Below are 13,074 nucleotides of genomic sequence, written 5' to 3' on the forward strand. Positions count from 1 at the left end.
TCTATATTTCACCTTCAGTCTCAATCAGTAATGACAGGCTAATATCACCGAACCTGCCCTGGTGCTACTGAAGTCTTGTGTCTTATTGGTCACAAGTTGTTGAGGAACGGCTCTGAGAGCAGCCCTGATCCCCCGACCCCTCACTTAAACCTCCCATACGCCAGTTTATATTAATGCTCTTTTTTCTTTCATACATTATTGTTTTTATATTAACAGCTTATGCACAGGGACCTAACATGACTGATGTGCCACATAAACAGTAAAAAAAGGGTGTTATAGAGGGATGGATGGATGAATGGATGGATGGATGGATGGATGGATGGATGGACTAACATTCAGACAGACAGACCGACAGACAGACAGACAGACAGACAGACAGACAGATAGATATATAGACAGACAGACAGACAGACAAACAAACAGAAGGACGGACGGACAGACAGACAGACAGACAGACAGACAGACAGACAGACAGACAAGTAGATGTGCAACACGTTTAGAAGGAGTCTCCAGCTGTATGTTCCTGAGCACATGATTTACTATTAGCAATAAGAGAAACTTGTCTTTCAATGTAATTTCCAATAAAAAAAAGCATGAAGTGTCTCTTTGTTTGTTAGTAAAAAAAGAATTGCGCTGCAGAGCTCCATCACACCATGCCACCGTTGATTAGTATACTGGAACAGCAGCCCCTGTCATGTTCTATTCCTTATGTGTCACATTGTGTGAAGGTGCAAGGCAGGGATGCTCACCCTTCCACTCTCCCACTACCGGACTGCCAGTCTCATCAAACCCTCGTCCACCAGTTTGGCTCATAATAGAAACGTAAAATGCATTCATCTGACAATTCAACTTTCTTCATTTAAACCTTTAATTACTTCATCAGCTGAAGATCAACGCACAAAATGCAACCGTCCAACCCCACCGCTGGCATCATCACATCCTCCGGTATTAACTGTCCAGATTGTTAATTTTCACTGACTGTTAAAAACAATAAACAACGAGCTCCCGCCTTGTCTAACATCACCATCTCTCTCTCTTGCTATAATTACAGTGACAACACATCCAGAAACCGGAAATTTCGGGGTGTCCCTCAAGTCGCCATACTCGGGGGAAATTAACACTTTTCAGCAAATCGAATGTGTATTTACAAAACATTCTTTATGTAATGACCGTTTTCATTGCAAACACGCATACAAAGTCTTCTCTCTCTCTTTCTCTCTCTCTCTCTCTCTCTCTCTCTCTCTCTCTCTCTCTCTCTCTCTCTCTCAGTGTTCACTCACAGTATGATATGAGTGTGTTATGAAGTGTTTCCTGTTCAAGCCCAGCGTGACCTTGTGTCAGCTTCCCGTCCCAGCGGTGCGAATGATTTCAATACGTATAAAATTTTGCTAATTTTATTTCCATTCATCGTGAGGACTGCTGAGATACTGCTGAAACTAATCCTCAGCACAAAATCCCCCTAAACCCCCAATTCAATTTCCTGACCACCAATCAGTAGTTCAGTCTCATATGGAAGCTACCAAGTAGCAAAGCCTGTGTTTTTCCAGAAGCATAAATTCAGTCAGACAGACAGACAGACAGACAGACAGACAGACAGACAGACAGACAGACAGACAGACAGACAGACAGATAGATAGATAGATAGATAGATAGATAGATCTTTTTGAACATACCATTCCATATTTACTTCCCATTTGCTCTTATAATAAGCTCCACCTTCATAACTTTGACAGTTTGAGGAAAAGACATATATCGTGTCCCAAATCATTAGTAGCCATATTCCACTAGCATCTTTTCTAGCTACCCTTGACTCACCTTACTTCATCCCCTACACCACCTGCAATTTAACCCCACACCACAGGGGTATTCTAAACCTGTCAGCACGTGATGACCTCCTAAGCCTCTTAAGCCAAAACCCCCGCAATTACCGAGCCAATGTTCTTCGAGAATTGCTCAGGCCACTTAACACCACCGGCAGGGACTCTGTGTGGCCCTGCTGCGTACTCTAACCACAAAAAAATACTTTCAGGTCTTGGACAGGCATGTACACATGCTAAAACCAACACCCACACACACGTTTTACTATACACCGTTCAGGACTTAAGTTCTATAAAGTGTCTATCGCCCTCTTTTTTTTTTTAAAGGGGAAGTGGTAGCTCAGGGTTTAAGGAGGTCATCCCGTGCTGAACGGAATTTGAGGAAACAGTCTCGTGCAGGGGTCTGCCAGGAAGCACGTGGTTTTGTTTTTGTTGTTGTTGTAGTAACCATCATTTGGGTATGACTTGCCAAATGATGTCCGAATTAAGCATACAATTGAACATACACTGATCCACCAATACACACAGAGGGAAGATAAACTGGATTCAGGCATCTGCTGCACATATTAGCTAATGAATTGCCTCGCAGACTCTTTTGCTATTGGCTGGTGAATTGTTATTGTTGAGGAAATCGAACACACTTTCAGGATACCAGAGTGAATGAATCATTGTGTAGTCTGTGGAATATTTGCTTAGCAAACAAAAGCGAATGATAAAAGACAACATAGTGTGTAAACAAATCGCCTGTAACCTGCGAAAGAAAATCAGGGTAACACCTGCCTTTGAGGGACTTGTTGCTCTAGTCAGTGCCATTTCCACACATTGTTTCTTGTTTATTTATTCTTTTATTCATTTATTCGTCTTCGCTAACTCCTTTGCTGATGGTAGATCTAGAGACAATCTTCAAAGGGTCTGAAGTCACTATAAAGCTAAATGATGATGAGATAGTTTAGGTAAGTTTTCAGAATGTTCTAAAAGGTTGGCAACCTGATGTACCACCCATACACGGTTTAATCCGTGTTTCTGTTACTTTTATCTCTTTTTCTTCACATGCTCCTGAGATTTCCATAAATTATCCTTATGCTCTTCTTCTAGACAAAGTTCTCATCCCATGAAGACCACTTCCAGCTGCTGAAGATGGTTTAACATGGACAGATACATGAAGTATCCGTGGATGATGCCACATAGAATCCAGGAAGACATCAAACAGTGGTTGAGGACTACCACAAATAGCCACAAAACACTTTGCACTCAAATGTTTATCACTTCACTATAATGAATGAATATCCAGACGTCATCCAGATGAGGATGAGTTCCCTTTTCAATCTGGATTTCTTCCTTAAAATAATTTCTGAAACGATATAAGAAATTTTCCACAAGCCCACTCCAAAATCTAGTGAAACATCTTCTCAGAAGAGTGCAATTTAACTATAATAGCAAACAGGAACTAAATGTGGATGTTTAAAAAGCATTTATTAATGGTCAGATACACACAAACCTTTAAGTCCGTAAAGCTGTTCTGACAAAGTACTTCAATTTGAACTGAAATACATTCAATATACATTTATAGAAATTGTATTATGTAGATATACATAATATATGAAGATATTAGGTCTTCATATTATCGCAATGAAATTCTCGTTTCATTTTTGTTTCAATATACTATTTTTAAAAATGTTGATTTTTAGATGATGTGTTAACATTTTTTAAAATTGCTATAAGGTTGTCGTAAAAAATTTCTCCTTGCGATGTTGAACGTTTTCCGGATTGATTTTAAAGCAATTTTATTATCACTCCAGCTTCATATTATTGCAGAACGAGCTTTGAGTATGTGCTATTGTTTTAAACAATGCTGAATAATTTAAAACATCCTAGAACAACGTATGAAATGTTACACAGAAAAAAAAAAGAAAGTCAATTAACGTATGGAAGTTGAATGAGAATTGGCTCCATATTAATCACTAAAGTTAGATTTTTCTAAACGGAGGTGATGGAGAAAGAGAGCGAGAGGGACAAGCTGCATTGATAGCGATTACAAGAGTCTCGCATGCATCTTTCCAGGGAGTTTTAAAACTGTGTCTGGAGACGCAGACGGCAGTTACAGCCGCTTACATACTGTAGTTCTAAAGTTATCCAAATAGACGTGCACAATGGCCGCAAATTAAAACTTCACCGCGCCTGAAAATCCAATTACTTCTTGATTCATAAACAAGCATTAATGGATTACGGCGAGATCAAATCTAATCCCGATGCCATTTGTTTTATAGTTTTATTAGTCAGAGTGAAGCCAGGAGTAAAGCATCTTTAATTTTTTACCCCTGATATAGTTCGTAAAAATAATATGTTGCGAATCGCTGAGAGGGATAAAAGAGTGTGTGGTGCTTGGGTTTTTGGGGTTTTCTTTTTTTCACCTTGTCTTATGTACTCTTCCACTCTGGGCCCGTAGTGTATCTGGGCTTCCTGCTCATAGGCTGTGAGCGTTTCGCTGGAGCTGTAGCGTTTCTGGAGGCTTGCATGGCGCTCGTCTGTGGCCATTGAGGATGTCGAGTAGTGAGGCTCTTTCCTGCACCGGGCTCGGGTCAGAGATCGGTGCCTCTTCTCCTTCATGTCCATCCTGGCGGTGGCCGATCGTTTGCAGGAGAGCAATGCCGATTATGGTAATTACCTGGAAAAAAGAGATGGAGAAGCAAAAAAAAAAAGCAGCGTGAGAGCAAATTGTTTTCTCACCTCCGAATTGAATTTTCACAAGAATCGCAAGATGCTTTTTTTTTCCAGGGGGAAACTAGAGATCTTAGGCGAAGCAGCAAAGTCCAGTCTGTCAAAGTGGACCATTTTTTTCTGTCATTGTAAATTTATAAATAGAAGAAAATTCAGTAAAACAAATTATTGCTACATCAATGTCGGCTGGTGCTGTTTTATGAATTTTTACTAGTTTTCTAGTTCTAGAAGGCGCACCGCTGCCACAAGCTTATTCACCGCAGAGTTACAAAGTTGAATTTTCATTAGACTATCATTAAATTACATTTGTATAAATGTGTTTCAACTTGAACTTTTCCCTCACTCAATTACTAAAGCACTTTTTTCTTCTCATTTCTATTCTGCTCAACTGACACAATCCTTTATTGTAACTGTAACTTCAGCTCTGCTGCTCGCTCGACATTATTTCTTGGCAATACAGCTCCTAATTCTCAAAGCTCAAACTCATTCGAAGGATTTAGCTGAGAGGTTAAGATGTTGGAATTCTGATCAAAGGAAGTTCAAATCCAAGTACAACCAAAGGTGCCTTGAACAAGGCCCTTAAACCCTCAACTGCTCAGGTGTAGAAATGAGACTGTAAGTCATTCTGGATAAAAGTGAGCCAATCGCCTCTTTTTTCCTCAAGAACGATCGTGGAACATCTTTCCAGAAGAGTTATTATAACAGCAAATTGGGACTAAATGTGGAATAGGAAGTTCAATCTTTTGCTCAGGTATCCACAATCTTCTAATATACACTTAAAAAAAAATCAAGATCAGTATATTCCCAAGTCATCATGTTTGTCTTTAACGCTATTGTACAAGCAGCTTGAGAAGATATGTGATGACCCGTAAAGCTAATACCTTTTTTTTTATTACACAGATGAATGAAAGGGATCATTAGACAGTGCAAGCCACTCTAAACAACCTCATCTATACACAAACACAACCTGATGACTGCAGTTCAAGCCCGGGCTGAGGCGCACCAGCAGGGGGGAGGTGAGTGGAGGAGAGACTTGCCATCTTATTATCACCCGCTGAGACACCGAGAGCGAGAGAGAGCGACAGGGAAAGAGGGAGAGAAAGAGTGAGATGGCCATCCGCCCTCTTCGACACCCTCCTACTCTGCATCTGTGACTTGATAGTGAGTCATCACCAGGGACTCTTGTCAGATCGTGTGTCGTTGGCTCGGTATGCAGGAACTCTTCCCACAAAAACGCTCGCTATTGTTATTATCAGAAATGAAAAACATTTCAGGAACTGGTACATTATTACAATACTTAAATATACAAAAACCAACAGGCAGCACTGTTCAACTCGTAGACGAGCGCCAGGTCCTGAAGACATTGACATCAATAAATGTTTCTGTAATATTTTACCTCTAAATTTCAGAAAAACATTTCGTTCCTTACTACACTGGAGTGAAAACATGAATAGAAAATAAATTAGAAACTGTGGTAAAAGCTCAAGCATAACCCCACGGTCCTGATGAGTGTGTGTGTGTGTGTGTAGTTTCACCCAAATGAGGATGGGTTCCCCTTTTGAGTTTGGTTCCTCTCAAGGTTTCTTCTTCATAACATCTAAGGGAATTTGTCCTTGCCACAGTCGCCAGCGGCTTGCTCATCAGGGACAAATGCACACCATTCACCTTAACTGTTGATTTCTGTAAAGCTGCTTTGAGACAATGTCTGTTGTGAAAAGCGCTATACAAATAAACTTGACTTGACTTGACTTGACTTGACTTGACTTGTAGTAGGGTTCTCTCACTGTGTGTCTGTGACTGTAGAAAGTCTCTTCTTATGAAATTGAATTGCAGGAGAATAAATCACTGAACCGATTTTACCGATATCGGTATATAGGTTGGATCGTACTTGCTGATAACCGAGTAATCGACCGATAGTTTTAAAATAGATACTGGATACAAAAATTCAAACAAACAAACATAATACTCTATGTAAAATAGTACTGAACTTTAAAAAAAAAACAAAAAACTACTGAATCTTGAAAATGTGCTAAATGGAATAAATATTAATATTTTCATTATATTAATACAAATAATTAAATAAATAATAATTCATAAGCGCTCGGTCTCGCTAGTAAAAAACAAACAGCACATGATATTAGGGATTTGCCTCTCGAGGCCAGTCTCATAATGACAGCGGAACTTTTCAGCCTCTCCAGCAACAGACGCTACCCGGAAAAACTATCGGTATGGATTTTTGCCAATAGCCAATAGCCTATTGGTGCCGAGTGATCTGCAAAACTGATGAATCGGTCAACCTTTAATCCATTATTCACATATAGATAAATATAGAGTTACTGAGCAAATCAAGAACTTTAAGGATCGATTTGGACTTAAGTTTAGGTGCCCATCACTAAACAGCACACTTAACAATGATGGAACTGTAAAAAAAATAGATATTCGGTACCACCCAGGTGAGGATGGGTTCCCTTTTAAATCTGGTTCTTCTTAAGGTTTCTATACATACACACACACACACACACACACACACACACACACACACACACACACACACACATTGAACTAGCATTAGCATTATACTAATGCCATCAGGTGAAAACATTAACTTTTCTCAATTTGTGCTTTTTCCTAAATTTAAAAGAGAAAGTTTTACCCAGATGGATCATTCTATTTTCAGTACAGAATCGAGATTTTTTTTTACTCGTTTTCTAGACCAAACTCAAGCTTCAGAATTCAGGCTTCGAGCTTTGTAAGGACACAAAAGCCGCACAGCAGGAACAAAGCAAAAAAAAAACCTGTGTAATAAATCACAGGGACGAGTGTGCTGCTGTAAACGCTGCCATGTACACAGAGCTGGAAATAGCTTTGTAATGCTTTAAGTGCCTGCTTAGGACACAGATGTCTCAGTTTATTTAAACATTCAATCAGCACTATTCAGACACTAAAGAGCCAATTATATGATATTTAGTGTCGAATCGATCGACAGGCACCTCGGAAAAGCGCCACTGTAACATACATCGAACGAAACACCTATCTTGTGCTGGCCAGTCAATACTCTGATTGAGACACGTTTAGATAAGGCCGAGGCCTTTGGGCGATGTTCGCTGATCCTTCATTTGCATTCACGGCTTTATAAAAAAACTCAATTAGCATGTATGGAGCATGCTAATTATGCCAAGCATTCAGGCTTTAAAAAATGTGCTAATTGGATCTGTGGATCTGTGGTTAGCTGTGATAGTCACATGGCCTTGGTGTAGATTGTGTAGATTGACCATGTATAACACAAAGTACAGCACAGGGAATTATAAACCTTTTCCACAAATTTCAACCTGCTGCTTTGTGCATCCAGTGAAAGAAAATGTTATTTCGATTAATCTGATCCACACAGTAAACAAGCCTAAAAAAAACAAGATGTGAAATAAACCAGCTGTCAATATAAAAACACTTTTCCTTTAGCTAATATTATATGAGACTGTACATTCGATGCATACTTCACGGGATGGTGCAAAAAGGAATCTCTTCAAAAAGAAAAGAAGTTTCGCAAAAAATAAAATTAGCGAGACCGTCTATTTTAGCTCTGGAGTCTATTCTAACTATTAGCTGTGTTTAGCTCTGAACTCCACTTAAAGACACTGACAGGAAACCCTGCAACAATGATCTGTACCTTATTTAATACATGTGTGATTAATAAACAGTAAAAAAAAAAAAAAAAACTTTTACTTTACACAGATGGGAATACAGGCTTGGTGTAAGGTTTATGACAAAATTGGCCTCGACAGCGTCACCTTTCTGATGCATGTTTTACGTCAGTGTCTGAATTCATGAAGGGGTACATCGGTGGTTAAGATGTTGGGCTTCTGATCAGATTTCTAATCCCACCACCGTGCCAGTGCTTTTACAATGATTAAGATTTTAGTAAGCCGCTCTGGATAAGGGCGTCTGCTAAATGGCGTAAATGTAACAACTCTACTACATATTCTATCTCTCATATCAGTAAACAAGGCATTCAAGGTATTCTCAAATCTATCTACTTTCCTGCTAAGGTGTAAGTATTGGCACCCCCTGCTTTGCTTGCTTGTATTATCCTGAATAGTTTTAACCCGCTGTGTTTTGGAAGTCAGATCATCAGAGTGCACTAATGTATTCGAAACCGCACAGCTCTACCCGGCATCCTCTAGCAAGTGTAAGTACTAATTTACACTTACTAAACACATCATTTGTCATCAATAATTCATGTTATTGTGGTCACATGCATTGGGAGGGAAAGAAAATAAGCTGAAATCCAGACAGTGGGTGCTTGTCAGCTGTTGAATGCTCTTAATGCTCCCTTCAAATGCATTGCACCATTTCTTTTCATTTCTGTCATAATGCTGTAGGGTGGCTGCCACATATGTACAGAACTGATACCTTTTTCCCAATTTTTTTTCATTTATTTTTTTATGTAACACCGATATCAAAGTCTAAGAGTCGGCTCGTACCACTTGGGAATGTTATCAGCGCTAGCAGAGTGCAGCTGCCTCCCTGCACTCAACACTTATGTATGCGTGTAGTATCACTGATCGATGACATTTCTCCTCTTCCGTTACACCTCGCTGAATCATTTATTTAATGCGATATTGCATGCTACACTGATGTAAGAATAAACTGTAGACGGCTGTCCTTTTGGCTGACCAGCTTAATCAATCTCGCTACAACAAGGAGCTCGATCATACGCTGTTTAGAAGCGGATTGAAATTCTCGCCGCTCGAGCAACGTCTAGCCTTCCGCGGTTAACCAAGACGAGATGTGGCAGATGGATTCATATGCATAAAGTTACGTTTGGAGCGATGAACCTTACAGCTCTGGGCACTTCAAGGCAGAGTTTGTTGCGCTGCATTTATCATGCACGGCATGGCTCTGACAAAGTTCTCCATTGAAATGAATAAGACATGGCACTGCAAACTTACAAACTAACAGTAGCCAAGCCTTCTCATGCTGGGCTTCATGATATATGATCATAAAAAAAAAACCCAAACTAAATAAAACATCCCGGCAAGGAAATGTCACAGTTGACATAAACATAGGGTATAGTTTGACAAGTTTTGTCGTCTGATGCCCTTCGAGTACATTTTGTCCCTGTCTAAAAGATTTTTCGGATTTTAGTTATCGGTTTAAGGGTTGTAGGAGCTGTTGGAGCTCATGAAAATTAAGAGGATGTAATGACCTAATAGAAATCATTGACAATACAGAAGAACCTGGTACACAGCTTTTCGGCTAATTTGAAGGGTTGGTAGTTGGCTAAATGCACTGATTAGACAAAAATATCCAACTCGTCAGCTCAGGCAACAATGCAGAATAAGTGATTGAGTGTAAGTGCTAATAACAGATGTATACAGTATTATGTCGGGAAAGTCAGCAGGTTTACAAGTCCAAATGTACCTCCCGAGTGGCAGAACATAAAAACGTTCGCTCCACTGTTGAAAGATTTACATTTATAGCACTTGGCAGACACCCCTTATCCAGAGTGACTTGCTTTTTTCACTCTTTCACTAGGTCACGGGCCAAAAGTGCCATCAGTCTATAAAACTCGAAAACTGACGGATGGTAATAGAGTTGGAAACGCAAAGAAAATGACTTTTTAACTGCCAATTTACGTACAGGTAGTCCCTAGACCTAAACTTAGAATAGAGATGTTTTTTGATGACTCAATTGTAACTTTAAAATATTGTTAAGTCGAGACATGGCCTTGCCTACAGAGGTCGACCGATAGTGGATTTTACTGATACCGATAGCTAGATTGGATCGTACATGCTGATAACCGATTAATCAACCACTAGTTTTTAAAATGGATACTGGATAAAAAAAAAAAAACATAACACTCAATGTAAGATAGTACTGCAATTTGTTACAAAAACAAAAAATAAAACAGTACTGAATTATAAAAAAAAATATTCATAGACATAAATATGGACATATCGAGCTCTCCGTGCAGCACACAGTCTTATGTGTAAAAACAAACAGCACCTGGCGTCAGTGTTTCGCCTCTGGATGTCACTCTCATTATGACCGTGCAAGAATGACTGTAAATAAATGACCCTCTGCTTGGTGAACTGTCACTCGTCTCGTCCATCTGGAGCCAGTGAGCCCAGCGAGTAGTTTTATGAAATATCAGCAAGAGACTTACTTGTGCGTTTGGAAACTTGGCTAAAATTGGGCTTTGAAACACCAAAAAGCAGAAAAAATATTCATACTCTAACACCAAGACAACTGAACTCTGTCGATCACTGGCGATAATAAGACATCTTACACGGCTGGATGCGTACATCCCTGTAGCAGCACAAAGTGTCGTACCGCATATATGCTTGGAAATATTTTGACAATTTTGTCGTATCGTCAAAATAGCAAAACACAGCTAGTCTAACCAATCATAATTGATCATGAGATAATGGAGGTAAAGGAGGGCAGAAAGCATGAATTGGAATCAGAACACTGGCTGGCTGAACACAAAGCATGCACTTCCTTCTGGTTCTAAAGTAGAAGATAGCTGGTGGTGGCTGGAAACAAGCGGTTGAGCAATTTAAGGGGATAAGTGGCTATTCCTGAGACATATCCATGCCATATTTATTCTAAAGTTAGTGTACAGTAACAAAGTAAATGGAATTCGTTACTGTACTTAAGTATCTGCACTTTTCTGAAGTATTTCCATTTGGGAAGACTTTAACTTCAACTTCATTTTAAAATCAGAAATCGTATTTTTACTCAAATATATTTTGCGAAATCAGTTGTTCCTTTTTATTTATGAGTGGATAAAAACTTAACTAGTCAAACACGCAGCAAGCCAACAATCAGTGAAGAGCAGGTTTTAAACTTGTTTTGATTGTTGCTTGGTTGTATCTTAGCACAACCATACTGTACAGTTCAGCGTCAGTTCAACACCGAACTAAACACTTTAATGGATGGAAAAACTCCTGCCTCGAACTTGCCACAACACCTGCAGGCTTATTTGCACGATTTTTGTGACGTAGTTGGAAAGAAGGTTTTAGGCTCATAATAATACTAATAGATATCAATCAGTGTTTGACTCTTTAATATCATTCTATTAATAGATCAGTGTGCTGAGAGCTAAGAGTCTTTCACATAAACTGGGTTGATTAACCAGAGACAAAAACTAATAATAGGAACATTTACCCATAATAAATCATAGTACTTTGGATACTTAAGTGCATTTGATGGCAAATACTTTTGTACTTTTACTCAAGTGAAAGTTTAAAGGGAGCACTTTTAAATTTTTTACATAATATTTCACAGAGTGCATCTCTACTTTTATTTAAGTGCATGGTTTGTGCACTTCAGCCGCCACTGGTTACTAAAGAACCAAAGAGTTAAAAAAGGAATCTGCCACAGGTCATGTTTTGATGACAGACATAATGAAAAGTATGACCATCCATGCAAAAATGAAGTGGAGACTTGCTTTCACTATCAATAAGTGATAATCAAGCTGAGCAGTCATCTTCCTGGGGAGCCGAGCAAGGCTGTCATAGGGCTCCATTAAAATTAATCCCCTAAAATCCACCTCGGCCAGCACAAAGCATGGCTCGAAAGTCCACAGCGTGAGCGATGCTCACAGAACAGCAGCCGCCTGGCAATAAATGAACTCTTGTTTGGAAGGTACTGTAGAGAACAAAGTAGAGAGCAGAGCACAGAACCAGAGAAAGAAAAGCTTTTTTCCACAATGATGAAGTGTGGAAAAAGTATAGAGGATAAATGAGCCAAGTGGCTTTTTATCTCTGAGGACTGAGAAAAAGCAGAAGAGGGAGGTTTTTTTTTTTTTGAAGATCACAAATGGAGTATAATAGTCAATTCTCTGTTGAAGGCAATTGCCAGTTATGGATAAGAAGCAGAGGAACAGATCTATGCTAACAGAGTCGCACCTTTAACACACTGCAGAAGTAATTCGGTAAGCAGTGAGTAAGGGTGATAGTGCTTCGACAACTCTGTAGAACATACAAGTGTTTCTAGGACACAATAAATAGCCCAGCACAGGTTAACCTGTCTGGGGACATTTCTTATCAAATCACTTTGCCACAGCAAATTAAATCTAGGCAGCATTTAGCTAATTGATTCTGGCCAAACATGCAAGGTGGAGACGTAGGTTGCGGTCTCAATGATCTAATTGAAAAAGTCCTTTTTGCTAAAAATGTCAGACTAATGTGAACTAACAAATTATCGCAGCTTTGAGTTGTTGAGTGTTTTTTTTTTTCAGTCATTTTTTCTTTTTCATTTTCATTTTCTTTTTCATTGTCTTTCTCTCCACACATGGATCACTTCTCCAGGAATGTTCTGGAAATGTCTATTTCGGATTCCACAAATGGTTGGTAAAGCAGAAATGTCAAGTCCTCCTCCTCCTCTTTCTCCTTCTCTGGTATGAAGGATGCGAAGGGAATTTATCTTCTGCTAGATTCTGAAGATACATAGTGATGCAGTGCACTGGGGATTCTCTAATACTGAGCGAAGACTAGCTGGAGTGTAGAACATCTCAACAGCACAGTTCATCTTTTCC

At 39.3% G+C, this 13,074-nt stretch overlaps 1 protein-coding gene across 2 annotated transcripts in view; it reads right to left on the reverse strand.

Annotated features, from left to right (window-relative positions):
- The window catches only part of tenm2b (teneurin transmembrane protein 2b), a 331,309-nt gene that overhangs the window by 275,869 nt on the left and 42,366 nt on the right, over positions 1 to 13,074 (reverse strand). Inside the window, exon 2 of one of the 2 annotated variants that reach the window (XM_083564505.1) lies at positions 4,375 to 4,482. Coding sequence is in view for 1 of the 2 variants with exons in the window: in XM_083564502.1 (XP_083420628.1) it covers positions 4,229 to 4,430 (202 nt within the window). In the remaining variant the exon portion in view is untranslated. Of the gene's footprint in view, positions 1 to 4,228; positions 4,483 to 13,074 lie in introns of both variants that reach the window. The other variant, XM_083564502.1, reaches the window with a different exon arrangement.

The sequence above is a fragment of the Silurus aristotelis genome (assembly GCF_946808225.1).
Source record: "Silurus aristotelis genome assembly, chromosome: 16".
NCBI lineage: Eukaryota > Metazoa > Chordata > Actinopteri > Siluriformes > Siluridae > Silurus > Silurus aristotelis.